The 24,602-nt window shown below is 39.8% G+C and overlaps 1 protein-coding gene across 2 annotated transcripts in view; it reads right to left on the reverse strand.

The window, feature by feature from the left end:
- Window positions 1–488: 488 nt before the first annotated feature.
- XRN1 (5'-3' exoribonuclease 1) overlaps window positions 489–24,602 on the reverse strand; it is a 60,603-nt gene continuing 36,489 nt past the window's right edge. The window contains exons 24-43 of one of the 2 annotated variants that reach the window (XM_084847187.1): window positions 23,753–23,868; window positions 21,861–22,007; window positions 21,535–21,624; window positions 19,739–19,874; window positions 18,452–18,508; window positions 17,744–17,876; window positions 15,794–15,863; window positions 15,122–15,347; window positions 14,478–14,579; window positions 12,351–12,446; window positions 12,025–12,139; window positions 9,356–9,417; window positions 7,385–7,495; window positions 5,817–5,939; window positions 5,524–5,671; window positions 5,173–5,351; window positions 4,443–4,556; window positions 4,214–4,334; window positions 3,693–3,853; window positions 489–3,604 (exon numbers count right to left, since the gene is read on the reverse strand). In XM_084847187.1, the coding sequence (XP_084703313.1) occupies window positions 3,299–3,604; window positions 3,693–3,853; window positions 4,214–4,334; window positions 4,443–4,556; window positions 5,173–5,351; window positions 5,524–5,671; window positions 5,817–5,939; window positions 7,385–7,495; window positions 9,356–9,417; window positions 12,025–12,139; window positions 12,351–12,446; window positions 14,478–14,579; window positions 15,122–15,347; window positions 15,794–15,863; window positions 17,744–17,876; window positions 18,452–18,508; window positions 19,739–19,874; window positions 21,535–21,624; window positions 21,861–22,007; window positions 23,753–23,868 (2,613 nt within the window). In that variant the 3' untranslated portion in view covers window positions 489–3,298. Of the gene's footprint in view, window positions 3,605–3,692; window positions 3,854–4,213; window positions 4,335–4,442; window positions 4,557–5,172; window positions 5,355–5,523; window positions 5,672–5,816; window positions 5,940–7,384; window positions 7,496–9,355; window positions 9,418–12,024; window positions 12,140–12,350; window positions 12,447–14,477; window positions 14,580–15,121; window positions 15,348–15,793; window positions 15,864–17,743; window positions 17,877–18,451; window positions 18,509–19,738; window positions 19,875–21,534; window positions 21,625–21,860; window positions 22,008–23,752; window positions 23,869–24,602 lie in introns of both variants that reach the window. The other variant, XM_084847186.1, reaches the window with a different exon arrangement.

Genomic DNA, 24,602 nt, shown 5'->3' on the forward strand with positions numbered 1-24,602 from the left:
CCATTAAAAGCAAATCAGTGGATTAGGTGATCTTGAAAGGTAGAGCTGAGTTATGAATGCACAACCCAAGTTTCAACCAATATCTGAATGTAGACAACACATACTGAATTACTGAAATACTACATTGATAAACTTATATCCGGCCCAGAAGAAACTCTGTGTTCATTTGTTCCTAATTGTGCTCTATCATAGTAGCATTTTGAGTTAGATTTCAGGTTTGTTCCTGCTTTCTTCCAAATTTTTCTGACAAGGAAACAGCTTTAGAATAAGTGAACTGAATTGCATTTTCCCAGCCTCCCTTGAAAAACAGATGGCCCGAATCCAGAATTGTAGTATGACTGTGGATATGAAGTTTCTTTTAGCTTGATCTTAATGTTGAACAAAGATATAAAATTACCCAACCCCCCCCCAACCCATTGTAACATGCAACTTAAGCCATGTGTCATGTCAACTGGCCAATGAAAAAACAAGACTACTGAAACACAGAATACTTTGGTTTACATTTTTAATGCAAGCAGACAAGGTCAAGTCTTCTATAAAATTATTGTATTAAAGTTGTCCAGAGTATTTAATCCATATGATTTATTCCTTCAATGTATATTTTTACATTTGTATTTAAAATACCTTTGCACAATCCTTTGCACAACTACATGCTAGAATTCTGAAATGCACAACACTATACACAAAAATACACTTCATATTCATGCCAATTTTAAACATTTAACTTGGCAGATAGACAAAGTTCTTTTTTAAAAAAACTATAAAAATGTGCACATAAGTCTTCCCTTTCAGATTTTAATAAAATACTGCTCTGTACAAGATCTTAGTGAAAAAATCCAGCATTTACAAAATACACTTTGAGAGAAAATGAGCAATATACCTTTACAAAAACCAAGCTGAAATAATGAATAAAATGCTGTATGCCAATTATTTATGTCTTAGATGTCACACATCTAAATACTGGGCAGCCAGTATAAGGAAACTAATACTGATCCTGCAAATTAACAGAGAAAATAAAACACATTGAAAGATACAGATGCAAAGCATTGATGACAACCAGGCTGATGAAAACTTGTTCGGCAGTTTTACTAGAATTTAAAACACAGAGGCCCTGGTATAAAGATACCAACAGATAGATAGTTTTGCTGGTTCTGAGATATCATCTTCAATAAATCCTTCTTTAAGGTGTCTAGTTCTAGAATACAGACAATAGAATCCATAGTCGGTCTTACAGAATTTAGCATGGAAGAAGAGATTCCATTGCCCAAATCAGTGGAGAGTTTAAGGATGCAAACAAATGAAAATTCTAAGTAGTATATCAGATACATTGGCAAGTCAAATCAGTTCTCTCTTCCATGAGAGTCTGTATCCATAGTCATGCTCTAGAGACCAAAGTAAAGAAATACCATACAACCTGAGTTGAGAAAAATAATTTAAACTACATTAATGAGCAGAATATGTCAGATCTTATAAATGGAAATATGTCTAGATTGTGCCCCAGATTAAAGCACTTTTACATCCCATTGATCTAAATGCTAGCATTAAGCATGTGTTCCCTCTTAAAGTGAAATCACTGGGAAAAGCATTTCTCACTTTAACTGGATTATGCCCATGGTTATGTGGTATGTGCTCACTTCCCATACTGCAATGTAAAGAAACCCTTAAACTAAGGAACATTCTACAGTTTTTGCATGAACGTTAATTTGCATGACAGAAAAATCACATACACTATTGTTTGAGGGGTGGTACTAGTATATTTTGGCTTGGAGCCACACAGTGAGAAGCTTACATTTAAATACCTCTGTGATGATATACCTGGGGCTAAGATGACACTAATGTGACTGTTCAGACATTATTTCCCTACATGGGGGTTCATCTGGAAAAACTAATCTGTGATATATTAAAGTCTATACACCCTCACAGTACAACTGCTAAGATTGCTTGTGCTAAAATAAGACTGTGGCATTTTAAAAGTTAGCGATAAAACAGTATCCTTCAGCTTTCTATGTTATCTCCCTCAAATTATGAAACAATGTATGCTGAAGAACATTAGACTATAGGAAGACTGTATAGTAGAACAATGACAATGTTTAAATCTGAGTACTAGTTAGACTGGGTTGATCGTCATCCTCTTAAGAAAACTGTAAAATGTAAATCTAGCCTACAGAAACACACTTAATTCTGAATAATTGGAAAGATTACTCATATTTATGAAAATGCACGATTGGATGGACCAGAACAAGGGAAGTACTAAAAGGTATTTTTAAAAAAAAATTGTGTAAGGAACAAAATCAGATCCGTGGTGGAGAATGTGACCCTGTTTGGACATCCCAGTAGCATCCTGTGGCAAATCAGGTGTTAATTAACCCACAAATTGCAGGGGCATGTGCTGCACCTGGGCCACTTCCTGTTTGCATTAACAACCCTTGAATGCTGCCTTCAAGAGTTGTTTCCTTGACATCTGAACAGGGGCAGTTGGGGTTGTTCCTGGGTTAAACCCCAACGTAACCCAAGAACAAGCTATGGGTTAACCTGGGGTTGTTATGTCTGAACAGGACCAATGTGTTAGCTGAGCTGTAGATAGGAATCATTCCCAAAATTACAACTTGCAACAATTATGGGGTACCTCTTAATGTTTTCATTTAAATTACTCCGTAAATCATCCCTGAAGCATTTATTTACTCTGGTTTCCTCTATCAGTGGCTTTTTCATGGTGCCATTTAGATAAAGACAGTATATTACAATAATTCTAGATGGACAATGTCCAGGTTTTTAAGCTGTTTGGAATAACTCCTAAAATGAATCTTACACAAAGCAAAGCTGGCAGTGCCACAATAGTTAGAATGTATTCACACTATCAGATCAAAAGGATCTGGAAATATAGAAATCAAATATGGGGGTTACATATATATAAATCACTTTTAGAAGTTATAATAATTAAAAAGGAGACAAAACAATCACGCCTTATATTGGCTGAAATCTTTTCAGTTTAAACAAAGGAATTATAAATTAGGGCTGCGATGACAATATTATTGCTCCTCTCCTGGAATAGTATGTAAAAGCCACTTTTTAGAGACCTAGGCACATTGGCTAGGGTAGAGTTACCTTAATTCAGAGTTTCCTTGTTTGTATCAGATTAAGTCAAACTCTTTAGTGAACATAATTGTTTTTTAAAAATAATGTAATTGACATAAAATATTAACACTTCAAAGCATCTTTTGAATTATGCTTCTAATTTAAAATAGTATTTATTGTTTTATAACGCTTATGGAAAAATAAAGGCATCCATGTACCATCCTTATTCTGAAGATTTGGGTGCACCAAAATTGACAGCTAATTTTCTTGGCTTTCGCTTGGAAGAAACATTTGGTGTTGATTTTTTACGAGATGCAATTGAGCTTTGAGAAGCTATTTTCTCTTGAAAAGACACTATAGACTGAGCAGCTTGAGGAGGAGATCTTAAAGGATCTGAAGCAGCATCCTGTGGATTCAGTTTTGTAGTGTCAGATACTGACTGTTCATTCCTTAACTGCGCATCTTGAAGAGAAGCTGGGAATTCCTTAGACTCAAAATTAATCTTGCTTGCAGCCCTTTTTTTAGTTACCTTTAAAAAAAGAATTAAGTTTACTCTTCTGAAATGTGAGCAGTATATATAAATGTGTATATACCTGTGTGGTTGTTGTAAAACATACCTGCAACGGTATAAATTGATTGTGTGTGCCAACTGGGACAGTCCCTACAAAAGGCATATTTCCAGGATATGAACCAGGATAATAAGGTTTGCCATGAACTGGCATTGGTGCTCCCCATGGCACTGGGCCGAACGCATGAGATGGTGAAGGAAACATATTACCTGTGAAAAGAATTAGCTCATTTTAGATTCCAGTACCAATTCAAAACACTGACAGTTATTACATCTCCCCCTCCCTCCCATCCAGTGAGCTGCTGGAAGAGGGACAAATTGTACTGGCCAGAGATCTGAACTGAGCGCTTGCAAAGACCTTTGAAATTAGGCTGAGGGCTACATTCAGTTCTATGTCCACAGGTTGCCTACCCAAGGGCTAGTAGGTGGTCATTGCTCAACATCTATGAAAGTTAATTAAATAGTGTCTATATTTTCAAAGATTCAAAATATGATTTACAACTTTAATGTATGGAAAACATTGATTCCTGCATCCCTCACACACAAAAAGTTAAAATTGATCAGATTTACCAGTGTGCTGGGTGAAGACTGGAGGAATGGATCCAGGTGGCACAAGAGCTCCCATAGGTTGATAATTTGGAAATACTGGTGGTGGCAGCGGCGGCAGAGGTAAATTCATCCCAACAGAGCTCTGCATGAAAAAGGATACTTAATGTTTGTGAAATAATAAGCATAGCTAAGTAATACATGGAAAAAGCCATTCCAAGGTTTTCTAGAGGGTTTTGCCTACTGGTCTCACCAACTGTTGTAAAGCAAAAAATGCTGCTTTCTCCTTAGCTTCATTTTCAGAATGACATTGAGGTCCATGTACTAATAAACCATTTGATAGTTTTACTTGACAAACAGTCATTGTCTAGGGAAGAAAAACAACATTGTGTTAATAAGTAACTTTGTTTTTCATACAAGATTTAAACAAAAAGTGGGTAATTTCTTTGCCTTGTAACCGTGAGGTAACTAATTTTTATGGAAGACTAGCTGAGGAGCAGGAATTGATATTCAAAGCATTGATTAAGGGCTACATGCAATGTCACATGAGCAGATAGATGGCCACTCATGCAACAGGTCATCCCCTTGCTCTCATCCCCCATGTGCCCCCCAGATTTGCTCTGGAGGGTTCCACAGCCCTCCAGAACAGATTTCAGGCACTGATGGGGACTGCAGAGACATGGTAAATCTGTTCTGCCAGCATTACCTGTTCTGATCAGACAGACATCATTGGATCCAACCCAATGGCTATAAGTGAAAGGATTTATAAGCTAATGGATGTAAAGTTTGGGGAAACATACAGAACACTAAATAATGTGCTACAGGTATTTTGCAACTCTCATACCATGATTCATGCAATTATGTTCAGTATTGTTTTGTTTTATTTTTAGAATTAAACAATGACAATCTTTTTTCTGGAGTTTCAGTAACTAAAGATGATGGTTTATTTGTTCAGCTGATCTACTATTTAAAGCTAAGCTTACCTGTGGGGTTCTAAGGAATGAGAAATCTGGCTGCAGCATTCCAACAAGCGAACAGATACGAGAAAGCTCAGATACTGGAGTAGACAATGGGTTTGGGGGTCCAAGAAGTGGGTGGCTTCCAGTTTCTATAGACTGACTGTTCTGAGACCCTCCTGTGCTGGGGGATCTGTTCATGAAAGCTGCTGTCAGCGATATAAAATGAATATGTTATCAGTGTTTAAAGAAATCAAAGGTATTTAGTTTAACTTCCTTGAATGTGAAATGGTAATATAAAGGCAAGTAACATTAATTTTAAACATCTCTAAGGTGTTTCAATAATTTCTTCAAATATAAAATGTTTTGTGTACATACCTATCTTTTTCGTATGTTTATGTTGTGAGGCAGGCTCATGAGAATCCTGCCTACAAGTGGAAGTAGAAACTTCATTAGTCGTTGTCTTTGCTTCTGCTGCATCAGAAGCATCTATCTTCAAAATTTCTTTGAGCATCTGTGTTCCTTTCTTTAAAAGAAACTGAAGTTAAATAGTGACACACACACACACACACACAAACACGTGGCTATACATTATATTCATCTTTACTTAACAACAGAAACCAAGGAAGTTAACTCCAACTTTGCAGCAAATACAAACACATGATACAAACCATAGCAAAAGATTGTGGAGACAAATGCTCTTCATTTGTTGGCTGCTTGGAATAAGATGACTGCACTTCCTTTTCTTTGAAAATATTCAGAGATGCCAAAATGTCTTCAAGTTCAGATCCATTCTAAGGAATTCATATAGACAGAAAGGCAGAGAAGATTAGATTAAATCCCACTGGAATTAATAGGTTTTAAGCACTTAACTGTGTGCTGGAAACTTACAAGGTCCCCATTCATTATACGTTTGGAACAGTTTTGCCCATGTTTCTCCACTGTGCGCATATAGTTCCTGTCAATACTGCCGTGAAGGAGGAAGGCTGTGTTGGTCAGGAGCTGTATGTGCACACTGGAGTGCATGTGGGTCATATTAAACATGTTTAAAGCAAAGCAAGTAAGTTATAGAGATTCACAACCCGCCAGTAATCCATACAAAGCAGCTGAGGTCCTGATCCTTTTAGTAGTTTGATGTGTCGTTTCACTGGATTTATTTGGCTGGGCAATGTATACATGCAGGCCCAGCATCAGGCATTGGCATGGGTGGACAGGTGCCAAGGGCCCATCCCTGCCTCAGCTACCATCCTCTTCCTCGTCTACCCTGCTGGCTGCCCCAGCTTGTGAATATAAACGCCATGGCCGAGCCTGCAGCCAGTCCCTGTGGAAGCCCATTTAATTTTTTTTTTAAAAAACCTTACATTTTGAGTAGCAGCGATTTGAACCCATTAGAGGCAGCGGGGGGGGGGGGGCGGCAACACAGCATGTGAGGTCACAGGGCAGTCTTTATGCTGCTCCTGTAGCCTCACAGGCTGAGTGGTTCCCCCCACCTGCAACGTTCAGATCACTGCTACTCAAAAGTTAGGGTTTTTTTAAAAAACAAATGTTTAAAATCACATATGGGGCCTGCAGGCTCAGCCAGTCAGCAGAGCTAGCAGAGGAGGAGCCACAGCTGTGCCCACTGCAACCACCATACCAGTTTAAAAAACATCTGGGTGGGTTAGCAAGGGGCTGCTGTGGTTGCAGGTGAGAGCAGCAGGAGGGTTGGTGGCCAAATGGGTCGGCAGGCGGCGGGCGAGGATCTGCCGCAGGAGGGTTGGTTGGTGGGCAGGTGAGGGGCTGCAGGGGTGGGGGTGGGCAAAGGTCCACAGCAGGCAGGCGGGTGGTGGCAGCTGACCAACAGGGGGCTTCAGCGGCAGCCCACTGGCAGCACTATACCGAGGGCTGACCGGGCTCTGCCGCTGGGCCCGCATATATTGTATTTCATGTATAAAGCAATTTCTAGTGTTCTCACCAATCCTGTGAAATTATTATTTCTAGTTGTGTCGGAGCAGAAAGATAGGGTTCTAGTGGGAAATCTAGTGACTCTGGCTTATGCTTAGGAAGTGGGGAGGGAGACCAATGCATCCTCAGGTTTAGAGGTTTCTGGACAGTTCTGCTGTGGCCTTCACTGATGCAATCCCACATGGGAAGAAGTCCATGAAGAAAATCAGATTTTCAATTATTTAAATCTAATACGCTATTGTCTTGTAAAAAAAACTTTTCAGAATATACTTATGTACATGATAATATTTCATACCTTCTTGGTTATACTGGGCCCATCAACTGAAGGCTTTTGTTCTACTGGCACATTTGGCCCTTCATTCCTCTTCAAAAGCTTCACGTTATACTTATGAACACCTGAAAAATTCTGAGACAGGCTAGAATGTTATTTGTATTCCAACATTTGAATGTTAGGTTAAATGTAAATTAGATTAAAAAGGGTAAAAGGTCTTTTAACAATCTGATTCTTTCACATGCAGGGATGACAAGTTAGATCTCACATCACTTATGACGAACTACCAATCTTTTAAAACCAGGTGCTAGTTGCTGAAGCAGTTTAAAAACCTTAAGTTCATGAGCCAACCCTATACAATTATACTCCTACAGGGGTCATCACCCTCAAGTTGCTGTTTTTAAAAAGAGTGTGTATGTGTGTGTGCACGCGCACACATAGTGTATATTATTATACACACTCCTAACAGGGAGCCAGAAAGGCTGCTGTCAATTTAAACTATGGTGAAGACCCAAAGAAATCCAGGGATAACCAAGGATTTATGTACAACCCAGTACTATTTTTGCCTTTGGTTTTCATTGAACAGTATATCATTACACTGTATCACCAAATTGCTCTCAAAAGTGAAATGCCATGAGATATGAAGTGGGAGAAGACAGACTGCAGTTTAAGGAACTGCCCTTTGAATGACTGAGCATGGCTCTTATGTTCTTACTGTTGATCTGTTAATGGAAGAGTTATTTTAGATCAGACAGTCAAGGCCTTTATTCTTTGTGTTATAGTAAGCAATATCTTTTTCAGAGCCATTTATGTGGCCCACAGCCCCAGCCCCATGATCCCAACAATCATGCATTATTACTGCATGCCCAAGCAAGTTTGATCTGGTGTTCCTTAACAGGGATGTTCAGATGTCAAGGAAACAACCCCTGAAGGCAACTCAACTAACACACTGGTCCTGTTCAGATGTAACAACCCCAGGTTAACCCATAGCTTGTTCTTGCATTAAGTTGGGGTTGTTCAACCCATGAACAACCCCAACTGCCCCTGAAATGAAACCAGTGTCTGTGCCAATCAGGCCTCCAAGGAGAGGGCATTCTACAACTGGGGTGCCACAGCAGAGAAGACCACCATAGTGTATGTCTCATACTGGTAGTATGCAGAGGAGGGCCCCTCCAACAGAATTATGCAAATCCCCCTGGCACACACAGCAGGGGAAATAAACCACTGTGGCTTATTTCCCCCTCCGTGATCACGTGAATAGGTCCAATATCTTGTGATAGCAAATTCCATATTTTTACCTATGAGCTGTGTGAATACTACCCTTTATCCGTGCTGAATCTCCCATCATTAACTTTCATGGAATGATCCTGGATTCTAGTATTACAAGGGAGGAAAACGTCTTCCTATCCACTTTCTCCATGCCATGCATAATTTTATACACTTCTATAATGTTTCCCCATATTCACCTTTTAAAAAAAAACTAAGAAGTCCCAGACATTGTAACCTTTCTTCATAGGGGAGCTGCTGTAGTCTCTTAATCATTTTGGCTGCTGTTTCCTGTACCTTTTCCAACTCTTGATATTCCAATATCCTTTTTTTAGCTGCAGTGATCAGAACTGTACACATATTCCAAGTGCAGACACACACATGATTTGTATGAGGGCAGTATGGTATTGACAGTTTTATTTTCAATTCCTTTTCTAATTATGCCCAACATAGAATTTGCTTTTTTCACAGCAGCTGTAGACTGGGTCAACATTTTCATTGAGCTATCCACCACAACCCCAAATTCACCTCTTTCTTGAACAGTCACCACCAGTTTGGATCCCAGGGACTGTTTGCCCCAATGTGCATCTCTTTACACTTGCTTACATTCACTTCAATTGCCATTTGACCAGTTTGGAGAGATCAACAGTAACTAAAGTGACCTAGGAAATATGTTCACAGAGCTACAGTTATCAAAATTCACATGCAAAATGAAATGAATACAATTACCAGTTTATTTGATACTTTATGTGTTTGACCTTCATTTCTTGAATCTTTAGCATCTTCTTTGGCTACAAATACAGAAGTTCATAATATCAGCCAAACAAGTAAAGACTATTTTGTCAAACACAGTTTAAAAAAAAGAGACTGTGAGATTCTATAAATGCCAACTCGGGGAATTCCCATTGAGGTCAATGGAGCTTAATCCCAAGTAAGTGGATATGATTGCAGCCAGTGTGAACCTTCTTGGCTCAACCCAATTTACCTTTCCCTACTTCCTTCTTGCTTTCTCTATGAGGACAGTATGACAAAAGTGATGGGATGTGGAGAACTCCAACACTACAATGTAATCTCTCAATGGAATGAAGAAAGCATATTCTCACTCTTTTGCTGTTCTCCAATATGCTTGTAGTGCATGTAGTAATTGTAGTTTTGGAGTTCTTTGATAAAGCTTTGTACCACATTCCATCCCTTTTGTCAATAAAAAGATAAATCAAGATTGAGCTAAAATAGTAATTTCACAGCATGACAATAACATGAAATAAAATTAATATTTTTTTTCTTTGGAGGCATTTCTTGGGAGGGGGTTTCAAGGGGTAGGTCATAATAGACCCATGCCCTTCATGGCTTATTAAATCAAACAAGGAGGGGATGTCTGGCTGGGTCCAGGAGGTTGTAAATTCCTCCTTGAGAGAGGAAGTGGTGCTAGCCTCTTTAAAAGAGGCGGTAATCAGGCCACTCCTGAAAAAGCCTAACCTGGACCCGGAGGACGTTAATAATTATAGGCCAGTGGCCAACATCCCCTTCCTGGGCAAGGTGCTTGAGCAGGTGGTTGTAGGACAGCTCCAGGCACTGTTGAATGAAACAGATTATCTAGATCCATTTCAATCGGGCTTCAGGCCTGGTTTCGGAATGGAAACTGCCTTGGTCACCCTGTGGGATGACCTCTGCTGGGAGAGGGTGACCCTGTTGATTCTTCTGGACCTCTCAATGGCTTTCGATACCACTGACCATGGTATCCTGGATAGGTTATCTGGGTTGGGAGTTGGAGGCACTGCACTGGTTCCTATGTGGATGGCCGATTCCAGAAGGTGGTGCTGGGGGATTATTGCTCTGTGCCATGGCAACTATGCCATGGGGTTCCACAGGGCTCTATTCTATCCCCCATGCTGTTTAACATCTACATGAAACCACTGGGGGAAGTTATCCGGAGGTCTGAGCTGAGGTGCCATCAATATGCGGATGACCCCCAGCTCTACCTCTCTTTCTCATCAAAACCAGGTGAGGCAGTGGCTGTTCTGAATCAGTGTCTGGGCACAGTAATGGAATGAATGGGGGCCAATAAACTGAAACTCAGTCCAGACAAGACGGAGTTACTGTTAGTGGGTGGTTCGTCTGCCCAGCTAGGTGACATTCTACCCGTTCTGGAGGGGGTTTGCATTCCCCCTAACGGATCACGTTCATAGTTTGGGGGTGCTCTTGGACCCAGAACTGTTACTTGAGGCACAGCTGAACTCAGTGGCATGGAGCACTTTTTATCAGCTTAGGCTGGTATACTAACTATGCCCTTATCTGGACAGAGATAGCCTAGCTACAGTTATCCATGCTCTGATAACTTCTCATTTGGATTACTGCAATGTGTTATTTATTTATTTTATTTATTTATTGCATTTATACCCCGCCTTTCTCCCTCTCGCAAGGAACTCAAGGCGGCTTACATTATCCTCCTCCTCACCATTGTATCCTCACAACAACAACCCTGTGAGGTAGGTTGGGCTGAGAGTCTGTGACTGGCCCAAAGTCACCCAGTGAGCTTCCATGGCCAAGTGGGGACTAGAACCCGGATCTCCCGGCTCCCAGTCCGTCACTCTCACCACTACACTACACTGGCTCTCGTGGGGCCGCCTTTGAAAATGGTCTGGAAATGTCAGCTGGTCCAAAATAGGGCAGCAAGACTGTTAACAGGGACTGGCCAACGAGCTCATATTATGCCAGTACTTTTCCATCTGCACTGGCTGCCAGTCCATTTCTGGGCCCGATCCAAAGTGCTGGTATTAACATTCAAAGCCCTAAACAGCTTGGGTCCCGGTTATCTGAAGGATCGCGTCCTCCCATATGTGTCTGCCTGGACCTTAAGATCATCCTCAGCGGCCTTTCTCCATGAGCCCCTGCAAAGGAAGTGAGGCGGATGGCTACTAGGAGGGGGGCCTTTTCTGCTGTGGCACCCCGGCTGTGGAATGAGCGCCCTAGTGAGGTTTACCTGGAACCTACATTGTATGCCTTCCGGCACCAGATGAAGACCTTTTTATTTTCCCAGGCATTTTACCTTCCTAGACTTTAGCTTTGCTGTTTTAAATCTGTATTTTAAATCTCTGCATTGCTGCTAGGTTTTACTCTGGTTTTATTCTGGTTGTGTTGTTATATTGTGGTTTTAATGTTTTTATATTTTATGTTGTTTTACTGTGTGCTTTTTGGTTTTAATTTTTGTGAACTGCCCATCCAGACAGCTTCAGCTATTGGGCGGTATAGAAATGAAATGAATAAATAGCAACCCCTCTTCTCCACCTTAAGTGTCACTTGGAAAAGAATTGGAAGACACCTCCAGAAATCAAATGCTTTCCAAAACTTAATCCATAAATTAATAAAGGACAATCAAACATTCAGATAAGGGTACTTACATTTCCTAAATGATTCCTGTTTTCGTTGTTGGCCTTTGAAGCTACTCTCATTAAAGCCCGGTTTGCAAAACTGGCCACTGGTACTTAGCTTTATGTATTGAGGTAAAATTCCACCCTAAAAAATGAGATTTTGGGGGGGGATACTTTTTATTCTATTTTTTATCTTTATAAATGAAATAAACAGTATCAACAGCCTAATCATTATCTACAGTTTCCCAACAATACAGTATTCTTAGGGCACAGCAATAACGACGAGATTTTTCAGTAGCAAAATCCTGGATAGGAATTATCTCAAACATTACATCTACTTCAACATATAAACTAACCTTCTCATGCCTATTTTGTTGGGTAGGCTGAGGCTTCCCAGAGCTTTGCAATGATTGCCAAATGTTGCAAAATTCATCATCTTGTTTATTGTGAGCCTGATGGGAAGGAAAAATAAAACCAACCCCATTATGCAAGATTTGCTGTGATGAAATGTATTAATTCCGCAATTAAAAGACCAGCTAAAGCTGGGTATATTTCTGGAGTCACCGAACTTCTTTTCAGAACATTACTATTATCTCAGTACTAGTCATGACCTAGCTTCAATAGCTTAATAACTGGACAAGTAAAATGGCGGGGGTGGGGGGCCAAATGTCACTGACATCAAAGATGATTTATTACTAATTGTAGTCACTTAACCCAGACCCATAAAGTCTGCTGGGAGTAGTCATCCACTGCTTCACCATGTCACCCCTTTCAAGAGGTAAGCAGATAAGCTCATCTTTTCATGAAATTTTGCCCCACAATTGCTATTACCACATTCTCTGGCACACGCAGCACATCTAAATTGTACTTCATTGGGCCATTCCCAATGCTTTCTCACCATTTCAAACACATAGGACCCACTCCCTGGTCTTTAATCCCACCAGGTCCCCCATCTTCTCACTCCCTTTCATACATAACCCTCCCAAGCTCCCATTTGGTGCCCATTCACTTTAGCCATTTCCCCCACCCAGTTCCTATATACACTTCCCTCCCTAAAACTCCATATGGCTTCCTTCTCACATCATCAGTAAGGCAGGTTGGTTCAGAACTAGCTACTACTACCATTTTCATCCTAGGCCAGACCCAGCTTCTGGAAGTGGCAAGGGGTCTCTTGTCCATAGGACACTTGGTTTCGACTTTAAGTAGCCACAGCCTTTTAAACTTGACTCGGTGTGGGATGACTCAGGTTGTAATCCTATACCCACTTATGTGGAAGTAAGCTCCACTGAGCTCAACAGGACTTACTTCTGAGTAGACATGGATAGGATTACACTACTGGCCCTCTTCCTTTTGTAAGGACATGTAGCAAGTGGGTTGGATCCTGACTTAGTCATGCTTAGAGCAGACCCATTGAAATCAATAGGACTTCAGTCATGACTAATCATAGTCCCATTGATTTCAAAGGGTCTACTCTAAGCATGACTAAGTCTGAATCCAGCCCCATTATGTTCTAGATTGCCAGCTGACTGTGCTAGTTGTCACAGCACTGCCAAGCAATATAAGAAGCATGCAGGTTTCATATTTAAAGGGTTATATTGTTTTAGGCCTGATTTTATTCTAAGTAGCCTTGTGGTTTAACCAACCAAAAGGTGAGGTATACGTTTAGTTCAATTTAATTAACTGAGATTACTTACTTTTGCAAAGCACTGAAAGGTGGAAAAATATATCACTTTACTAGTATTAAGGCAGCTTGATTATTACAAGAACAATTGAAGCTACAGAATAACCAATCTATATTAAGTAGTTGTGAGTGTATACTCTGAATCAAGGTAAACAGGAGTTTTGCTTTTAAGATGGAGAGCTATCAGAAAATTCAGTCCCATTGACATATAACTGCATCTCTTCTTATTCTTTTTTATATTTCATGTTTTTCTTCTGCCTACTACAACTTCTCTTTGGAAAACATATAATCTAATATGGGTGGTATCCAATTAACCCTCCCACTGATGTAACAGCTTCTGTGGAACTGTGAGGGGGGAAATTCCACCACCACCCCTGCAGTATGCCCTCAAAATCTACTGAACAAGATGGGGGATGATTCAGTGCAAATTTGGGAGGCAGCAGGGGGAAGGAGAGGAGGTGAAAGTCCCATTGTGCAGAGCAAAAGACTGCTTGTATGAGATTGGATTTCACCCTATATTGCTTTTAACTGCTATTATTTGCTGTATCACGTTTTATTCTTTCTTGTTTATTGTGATTTTCTTATAGATGTTTTAATATGGCATTTTTATTGTGTTATGTAATTTTCTGTTTTGTCAAAGGCATTGAAAGGTGGGGTAAGATACGCTAAACAAATAAATTATAATAGACACATCATGTTTTCTTTTCCGCTTTAGTATTTGCCCGTGCTTGCAAAAGCCACTTTCTACCAAATGTAATATAGATGTATGAGCTTATATAAGAAGCTAAGTAACACCACTTACTTTAAATTTCTGATTGCCACTTAAATAAGCTCCTTTCTGGATGAAGCTGGAATTTCCCTGGTTTTCAGCCTTGATACTGTTATGCTGTCTTCCATTCAATTGCTAGATTAAAGATTAAGAAAATAAAGTAGCTTTTCAATTTTTCTTCCTCTTTAAAATATTCCTTTGAAATATAGAATATTCCAAATAAATATAGACATAGTCTACACTGCATCAAATGAAAATCACTGAAAACAACGTCTTCTACTGGCCAATATGTGTGCATGTATGTATGTGTGTAAAAATGTGTGCGTTTCACCAACAGTAACTGCTTTGGGACATTTCTTTACCTACTTTGCCTTTTTCAATAATGTTATAGGACAGAATCTATCCCAAATTCATACAAAAAGAAACATATCTAATGCCACACACGCATCCTTTCCCCCACCCTCAAAGCACATCTTAAGAGAAATGAGAATTCCAGCTGTCATGTTATGTAAATCTGGATGAGTTTGAACTAGTTAATTATTACTGTAATCATTAAACCTTTTCTAAGCTTTACCATGAACAAGAAAGTTTAGTAACTTAGCATTCATGGATATCTATGTTTAGCAATATCTTAATTTCTGGGACATAATTTGAGGAATAACGAAATATGGACTTACTCGAGTTGGAACAAAGAGGGAACGAGGGGAATGGTTGAGACCTCCTAGATGTGCTTTTTGTGAAGATACAGAAAATGATTCGGGTGAATATGAGCTGTAGGGACTCACAGCTGGCTGGGGTTTGACTATGGCTGTTAGCTTCTGATTTCCTGTTTCAGACCGATTACCATGAGAAAGGTTAATTAAGGCACTAGCTGGCATGCGGTATCCCCTGGCAGGTGAGCTCCTAAAGGAAGAGAGGAAAGCTAATGAAAATAATTGTTTTAAGTTATGCCAATGGTGGCTGGTCAGGACATATCCAGCCCAAAATTATATGGGTAGGAGATGGTTGGGATATAGTACCAAATCTTAACACTGCTACTAATGGAGAATAACAATATAGCACACAAAAGTCTAACCTAAGAAAATTGGGCTCACATCCCATCTTTATGAGGACCACCGGGTGATCTTCAGAGTGTGTGCTCTTGACCTCTATTCTATAAAATGAGCATTTATAGTTTTTCAAAGGGTGGTTGTTAGAATGAATTAAATATGGACTGTAAAGAACTTGCTTCACTAGAAATAGTACCTAAAATTTCAATACCACCTTCCTGTGCAATTATTTCATGTTTCCCTAGAACCTACTGAAACACACTAAAAAGACGCAAATACATTTAGCTCTCTCAAACAAACCTTATCATTAAGCCTCCATGAAACTCTTCATCAAAGAGTACTTCAAACAGCACATCAGATTCTCTGCTGGCTGAAGAAAATATGCACTATAAGCAATCACTATTTATCAAATGTGAAGATACTAGACAAAAATTAAGAATTCTTGATTACTGCTACTATTTCTGTCTTCAAACAATATTGACTTGTAGGGCTGTTCCAGACAGAGCTACATTCAGAGGTTAGGAATGCTATTTCAGGGCTTCCAAGTTTGACATGCCAGACTTGCTTCAGCTGTTGGTCCTCTTGGTCCAAACAGCTGACTGTTTAGATAAAGCAGGAAGACTGTCAAATGATGTCCAGCTTTGGGGAGAGCCATGAGACACGTAATAGCCTCAGGGAATGAAAGGACTGGGAGAAAGCTTTACCATGTGAGCCAACTTGTTGAACCCGTCTCAGAGATGTTTGGGTTCTGTGGGACCTCTGGCAGGAGCATATGCACCACCTCCCCATAGATTGGCATGAAGGGCCGACCCAAGTTCCTGATGTGGGAACCCTATATGACAGGGGTGGGGAACCATATTCTGTCCGGGGCCCAGATTGCCCCCCAAGAGCGCCCCCCCGGGACAGATGACATGAGGGGTGGCCCCCATCAGTGATGTAAGGGGTAGGAGTTCACCGCCTGACATCTTCAGGTCTCTGGCCAATACTAGTCAGTGTGGACAATACTGGGGTAGATGGACCAATGGCCTGACTCAGTAGAAAGCAGCTTCCTCTGTTTCTATGGCTTCTGGTATACTGTCAGCGGAATTGCTAGAGGCAGTGGTCCCTTCTGCCATTTGCAGGCTTGCTGTTTACTCCTCACTAAGGGACATAGTGAGGTCTGAAATGCTACTGCTTGTCTTGCACTGGTCTAGACTGACAGGAATAAGTTGTGGCCAGCATCAGTCATGTCATTGATGGGTTGCCTGAACCAGGGGCCTATGCTAGGACATAGTGTACCTCATGGCTGAGAGGCTGACCCATTTTGCTGGGTAGAGACCTCATCTCTCCTCTAATAGACTTTTTAAAAAATTAAGTATCAGAGAGCAGAGTATGTGGAGTGATCTCACTAATCCCACTCTAGAGCCCTTGAACAAGCCTGAAGCAGAAGAGAGGGATTATTCCCTTTGTCCCTGGTTGACAAGCTGATGAAAGTTGAGGGAAAAAATAGAGGGGAAAAACAGCTTAAGCCTCAACTCCTGAGGGGATTTCAGGAACAAATTATTAATGTTACTCTCTTGTAAAAGATGGGGCCACAACTAGAAGTGCACCTCTCTCCCAGAAGGGGAAGGTTTTTTTCCAGATTGGCCCTGCCTGCTGCCAGAGGGGAGGGTTAACCCTGGTGTCTATTCCACTACCTACTGACTGAGAAGGCTAATGTGTATTGATGGCCCCATATAACAGCACTAGCCACCTTTGAGATAAAACCTTCGTATCACAACTGCTTTGACCAAAGGTGCATGAGTGAAAGGCTGCTTGTGGAATGAGGGTTTTCCACTCACTGCTCTCCACTGAGCCCCCTGTGCCCTCCACAAAGTCTCTCCAGAGGGTTGGGGGATACTCCTGAACAAAGTGGGTTATGGCACAGGGTGCTACAGTGAAGCAAAAGAAATGTTCAAAATTGAGCAAAAACACCTTGTATGAGCAACTCCACTTACACAAAATGCCTGCACTTGATTTGGGGCAATTTTCCTGTCCCACTGCAGTCCCCTGCAGTGCAGTCCATGCTTTCAAGAAGGTTTCCTGACCCTCCCAGGGACCTTTCAAGGAGAAGACAGCCCCATTGTACGAGTAGCCTTCAGCTTGCACAACTTTGGATCAAACTCAATATTTTTAAAACAATGCATTCATTAACTCCAGTTATATTCAATAAATGAGTTTCACAATATTTTAAAAACAGGGACTGCCCACAAATTATAGGCATAGTATAACCTCCTTTAATTCCTATTACAGTCCCACGAAGTCCAAGGGGAACTGAAAAGCTCTCTCTCACATTCACGACACGGTCAAACAGTCGATATTCTGCATCTCGATCTGGTATAATTCCATGTTGTTGTTCTAAAGGCTGATTAAAATGAAACACTTAACTATAGTAAAAATGTCCAAATATGAGTAGCTATAACACTGTGGAATAGAATTAGTGACATATGCCTGTAGAAACATTAACCCTACATACATTTAATCAAGGCAGAGATAAAATGGTTAAATTGTGTACCACATACTCAGTTAACCAAAATGACCCCCGAAATAGTAACACTGTTTTCTGAAAAGATGATATATTTATCAAACACTGCAGTACATTTGGCCTGTGTGAACTGACTTGAGCAATACATACTAAAGCTAGTCTACATAGAGCAAATTGGCTGTGCCATTTTCAAAATGTCCTGCACAACAGCTCCAGAATCTGTAGAACTGAGGACATCTGAACAATACAAGCTGATGTGAAGTACGTGAAAATCTCAATGAACGTTTCACCCCTATGGATGGAATAACACCCAACTGCTGGCGATGAATTGAATGTTGAACATGTTAATGAATTATTCACTCAAAAGTAGGGCATTCTATGAATGATAAAGTATTCTATTTAGATGACATCATACCAGAACTGTATTTGTCATTTAAAAAATAAACCAAACTTACTCTGTATAACAAGTGAGGTTTCACTGTCACACGCACTTTCTTATTACTTTTTCTTTGCTAAAGGAAAAACAAAAATGATTAGATGAAACCATTCTCTAATTATCATTGCCTTGCAAATTTTTTTAAAAAGTCACATGTCACAGCCCAAAGCAGCTAAACCCTCCCGCTTTTCTCCTACATAATAATGCGATATTCTGATAAACCATCAACAGGTTGATATTCAACTAGTGGTAGCACCCACCCTTTGGCACCCTCTCCCATGTGTGATTCGAGAAGCTGAGTTTTATATGCTTCTCGAAAACACCCTTGTTCACACAAGCTTTCACTCACTCTGTTACCACCCTGTTTTATTGTCATGGCATTGTAATGTTTTCAGCTATTTATTATTTTTACCTTGTTTCTGTATTGTATTTTAATGTGAACCACTTATGGATTTTAATATATTTAGCAGTATAAAAGTATTATAAATAATTAATTAATAAAGTGCCCTTGCCAAAAGAGCCCATTACGCAGGTGATTAGTTATGTCAGCAATGTAATGGACATTAAACTTGGGAGAGCCCAATCTTTCCAAAACTAATATATTCTTTAGAGCTGGAGTGGGAAATACGTGGCCCTCCAGACGTTGGTGGACTGAAACTCTCATCAGTCTTAGTCAACATAGCCAATGATGAGGGGAGTTGATGTCCAACATCTGGAGGGCCACACATTTTCTATCTCAGCTTTGGAGCCCTTAAAAAAACCTTACTATAAATAAAACAAATTTGAAGGTACATCATGTAATGGGGATAGGGTAGACCTGATGTTTGAGAACAAAAGCTTTCAAACTTACCCTAGGTATGTGTAGGTTTCTGGACTGGACATTATGCAAAATTTCATAGGAGAACAATGTATGCCATACCATCTGTATTGCATACAGATGGTCAGTTATATACACCGATAGGGCAAGTAAGCAGATAAAATGCCAATGTCTTCCTTATTGCCATAACTCAGCCTTTCCAAACCTGGTGCCCTCCAGATGTTTTGGACGACAAGTCCCAGCTTTCCTAACCATTGGCCATGCTGGCTGGGGCTAATAGGAATCCAAAACTTCTGGAGGGCACCACCTTGGGAGATGCTGCCATGACTTACAGAGCAGGATACAACCAAAAGTTAAGCTCAAACTATTGTGCCAGTTCACTGAAAACAACTTTCCGATAGCATTAACTTGAACCAAACTTACAAACTTATTCTATGTACTGAAATTACAAGACACATCTGTAGTTCCACTAACTTTTTTTAAAAGTACCTTGCACTTTTCTATTTCTTCTTCAATCTTTTCAACGATAGCTGCATCCAAAATGTGTAAATCACAAGAGGAACGTGAGAGTGTACTGACAGGATGAGCCTTTAGCCATGCAACGATTTCTTGAACTTTCTCAGCACTACATTAAACATTATTCCACATCAATAAACATGACCAAGACTTAAAGCTTAAGCATAAGTCAATTATAGAAATGTGTCAAGTAATCCAACCACATACTATAAAGATTTACATAGTGTTCAAGCAAGCTTCAATAAGCTACTAAGGGTGCAATCCTATCCATGTTTAGACACAGAAAAGACTTACAACTCCCAGCATTCCAGAGTTGTAGGCCTTTTCCCTGTCTAAACATGCATAGGATTGCACCCTTAGTGATTTAAAAGCTTACTTATACAAGAATATGTCACTTAAAGAAAAATGTCTAGTGTATACCACCAATAGAATCATGCACACACACACACAAAACAATGATGGAAAAGTAAACAGTAATACTTATTTGCTAGATATATCAGTTTCTTACTATTGCTCCTTAAAGTAAAGCTGGGGTAAATATAACATCCATAAACATGTTTATTTCAGTATAGAGCCACTTGGTGTATATTATTCAGGTATGGTTAGATATAGTACTGGAAGAAGGTCTTGTCCAAGTAGTTCCAGTAAAGTGCTGGAAACACTCTAGAGATTATGCTTGGATACTAGCCATCCTATTGTACAGCAGATCCAATTACGCAGTTTTTGGAGTTGGTCTGAGGTGCTGTACTGAATTTGCCTTGACTTAGGGTGCTTAGGGTGAGGCTATTGTGGTGCCATTACCCTGCCTTATTCATGGACATTACAGGGGGGTCCAGATGACATCATCTTCTTCTTGTGACCCCCCCCCCCATGTTTTCTTACTGCTTCTTCCATATTTTTCCTTAATGCAGATAATCAGCTAAGGAGAAAAGGGCAGAACAGATGCACAATGCCTTCTGATAGCTAGTGTTAGGAGCCCTCTGTCTGGAAGAAGCCTTATTTGTTACATTTTTTGTATATTCCTAGAGCTCTATCCTGATGCTTTAAGGTATTACTAATACATATAGTTTTGCCTTAAGAACCCCCCACCCCACCCCCAAAATTGTATTTCATCTGGAAAAACACACCATTGTAAAACATATTGGCAAGCCCTGATTAAAAACCTCTATTACCGTAACACAAATTTAATTCTTGCCAAACTTCCATTAGGTGCTACTGGAAGAATGCAAATATTTTAAGAACATACAGGGGGGTTGTATATTATAACAGTGCCTGAGTATTTCGGATTCATAAAAAATGTAAATAGTAATATTTGCAGTCTCAAAAATTCCAAGTACTGCAGAGATTTCCAGGGCTTTAAATTTTTCTAAACAGTTCTGGTATAAGATTTTTTTTTCTCCAGTGTTGAGCATACTCTCAGATTAAGATGGCAAAAACCAAGTTCTAACATTCTATCATGTTGGGTAAGTTTGTTAAAACATGGACAGCAATGTTGAGTCAGCATGCTGTTGAATTGGATGTGGGAGGATGTAATTGGAATCAGTCCCCTCCAGGCCCCGAGAATGGGTAATTGATGCTGTTGCCTCTCGACATTCCAGCCATCTGGCAGTAGCTGGGCAGCCCAAATACAGTAAAGGGTATCGCATGCAGAAGTTCCCCCTACACAAAGTACTCTTTGGCTTAATCCAAAATAGTGATCATCATGTAGATGACCCTTGGTAGATCAGGGGATTTATCTACTATTCTTTCGAAAGTTATGAACAGCTTACCCATTCTCTTCTTCACCAGGCCAAATATCATCTTCATAGAATATATCTTCTTGGCTGTTTTTGGCTAGGTAACTAAAAAGCTCTGGTATCCTAATAAATATATAAATACATTTAATTAGATTTTTCATACTTCTCTCTATACATTTCATAAAAACACCTACCCATACATACTTGTCACCTGTCAAACAAGACCCTCCCTTACTGATTAATATGGTCAGAATGCAGGAAGCTTTTCCAACTTTTTGCATTATTGCTGCCCACCTCAGGTATATATGAAGTATTATAATGCAAAGCATATGCATTGTAAAGCCTAGTTTAATGCTTACCTTTCTAAATATTCAGCAAGGAGTTGCTCTACTGCAGAGGAATACATCCACTCATTTCCAACCTTTTTAGTATAACCAGGGACTTCTTCATTCTTTTTATTGAATTTTAGGTTCAATCCCACATTTGCTTTATGGTCTCCATGTGGACTGGAAAATAAAAATTAGAATGCCAACAGAATGCTAACTGTATTTTTGGAGAAATATCAAGGTTTTAGTGATCTCTTATTCTTTACAAACATATTACTAAGTGTTTAACCATTAAATCTAGCATGGGAGTTTACTCAGTTACTGAATTATAGAAATATTTTACAATACAAGATGATAGATGTATGATCTAGCTTTAGTACAAGTCAATTTAATAAATTATCACAATCCACATAATGTGGGTTTAGTCAAGTGTGAACTTAGTTTATTTAGTGAATTTCCTTCTGAGAAGATCTTGTAGTTAAGCAAGAATTCAATCTCTTTTAAAGTTCCTTAGTTTTCTGTGGAAAGTAATGGGAAGAAGAGCAGGGTCAGTGAATAATGGCAAAAGGTTTAACTGAGTTTGAACCATGTAGGCAGACAAGATTAGTAAGAGGCTGCTGCTTTAGTTGCTGCTGCTGTTAGACAACACCGAACCATGCTCTATGCATCTGTATCTGGAACACAGTCATCACCACAGCTCAGCCTGGACCCTTGACCTGCAAAGTAAGCTCTGCTTCTATGCCCCAGGTGGCTTTTTCTTCACATTTCCTTTTTTATCTCTTTCCCTATAAAAGATGTTCAACCCGACCATGGAAAACAGGGGCAACACAGAAAGAATATCAGCCATCCAGGAGACCCCTCCCCCAATGCTGCTTTTAAGCTCAGCAAAACATGGTAAAGGGCATCCCCGTTCTTATGGGAGACAGGAAGAAAGCTGAGCAGAAGCAGTTCTTTCAAAACATGTGGCCACCATCCCTCACAAAAAAGAACAGTTGATAGAGATTGCTTCAAGGCTTGAGAAAAAGTTATTACATCACCACTTTAATATTATTTAATATCAGCTTAAAATAATAAGTTGCAGCTTCCTCTCCCCACTTCCATGAACAACTTAAGTCATTAGACAATACATTGGCTTGTACCAGTGGACCTGTTGACCAAAAACACTTCAAGGCTTGGAATACCACTGTGATGCTATCTACTCAAAATGAGCAATAGTTACCATTATTTATAAATTTGCAGTAGGAAGTAACTCCCATTCTTGAGGAACCTCTTTTTTCATCTTCTTCACCACATAAAATTCTTCTTGCATATACATCTGCCTTTTGAGTATATATGAAATGTAAAAGCGCACACACTACTTTTCTCTTTACACCAGGGATGGGAAATGTGTGGCCCTCCAGATTTAGTCTGTCTGCAACTCCCATAATCCTTCATCATTAGCTATGTTGCTAGGGCTGATGGGAGTTACAATCTAACAACATCAGGCCTTTTTGTAAGTTCCCCATCCCTGTCTTTCAATATGCAATCTGCTATTTTCTCACCAATGTCACATGCACAAATGATGGTACAATGCACACATGCAGGACTTCCCCTGCATTCATTTTTCTTGTTCATCAAGGCCCAATTCCAAAGAAGCTAGTAGCAACCAGATCAACAGCATTTTTGTAGGCTTGGCTTTAATCCAAAAATGCAATTAGATATCTTCCTGCAAAAAGGCTTATATAATCTGTTGGTTTAGATGTTGTTTTTATTCTGTAATGGTTATGTCTTTATTGTATTTTAATGTACTTTGTTGTTTTAATCTATTTTAAATTGTTTTTGGAAAGCCGCCTTGAGTGCCAGTTTTTTGGTAGAAAGGCAAGGTATAAATCAATCAATCAATCAATCAAATAAATAAATAAATAAATAAGAAACTCAAAGCTTACTTTCTTCTGGATCCTCTTCCGATAAAAATGCTTCCTGTAAATCTTGACACAAGATAGCCACTCACTCCAAGACGACTGGCCAACACATATCCAGGATTGTACTTCACAGAATATTTCTGAAACAATAGAAGTTGCATGGTGGAGAAAATGAAGAAATTGTTTTTAGAACCTTAGTAGCCCTGTTAGTTCCTTGTGGCAAAAATAAGGTGAGCTGTAGCACCTTAGAGGACAACAGTTTATGGCATAAGCGTTCATGGGCTAAAGTTCACCTCATACATCTGATGAAGTGGATGTTAGTCCCTGAAAACATATACCATAATAAATCTTACATCACTTCTGGTAGTCTTGCATCTTTAAGGTGCTGCAAGACTCTTTGCTATCTTTAGAATTCTAAATCACTTCTGTTGGTCTTGCATAATTATGTTTTGAGGGCAAGAAATACAAATATCAGCTTCAACATCCCCCCCACCCCCGGTAATCCTCCTCACAATAAAGGCAGTATCAAATGAGATATCTTAAGGTTAATCTGTACTTCTGATTTGGCAATTTTGCACTAAACTGCAAGTCCAGGAAGAAGAAAGCAACACGTTGCACAAAGTTGTGTGGGCTGATATACCTCCTTCACCTGTAAGGATGGCACTGTTCATACATTCCCACCCCCACCACACACACACCTGTTGAGCTACACTTTCCCTTCTTCAGTAGCAGACATTTCCCAGAGTTTTTAGAGTAAAAGTCCTACATGTGTATTTGAGTAATAACTAGCAGAATGTGGCCTCAGCTGTTTTCAGCATTAGGATGCTATTGCTCACACGTAACTGGAAGTAATAAAACTGCTAAGCACAGCATT

This window comes from Heloderma suspectum, chromosome 3, assembly GCF_057233095.1.
Source record: "Heloderma suspectum isolate Gila_16-S chromosome 3, 16-S_ref, whole genome shotgun sequence".
NCBI classification, from domain to species: Eukaryota; Metazoa; Chordata; class Lepidosauria; order Squamata; family Helodermatidae; genus Heloderma; species Heloderma suspectum.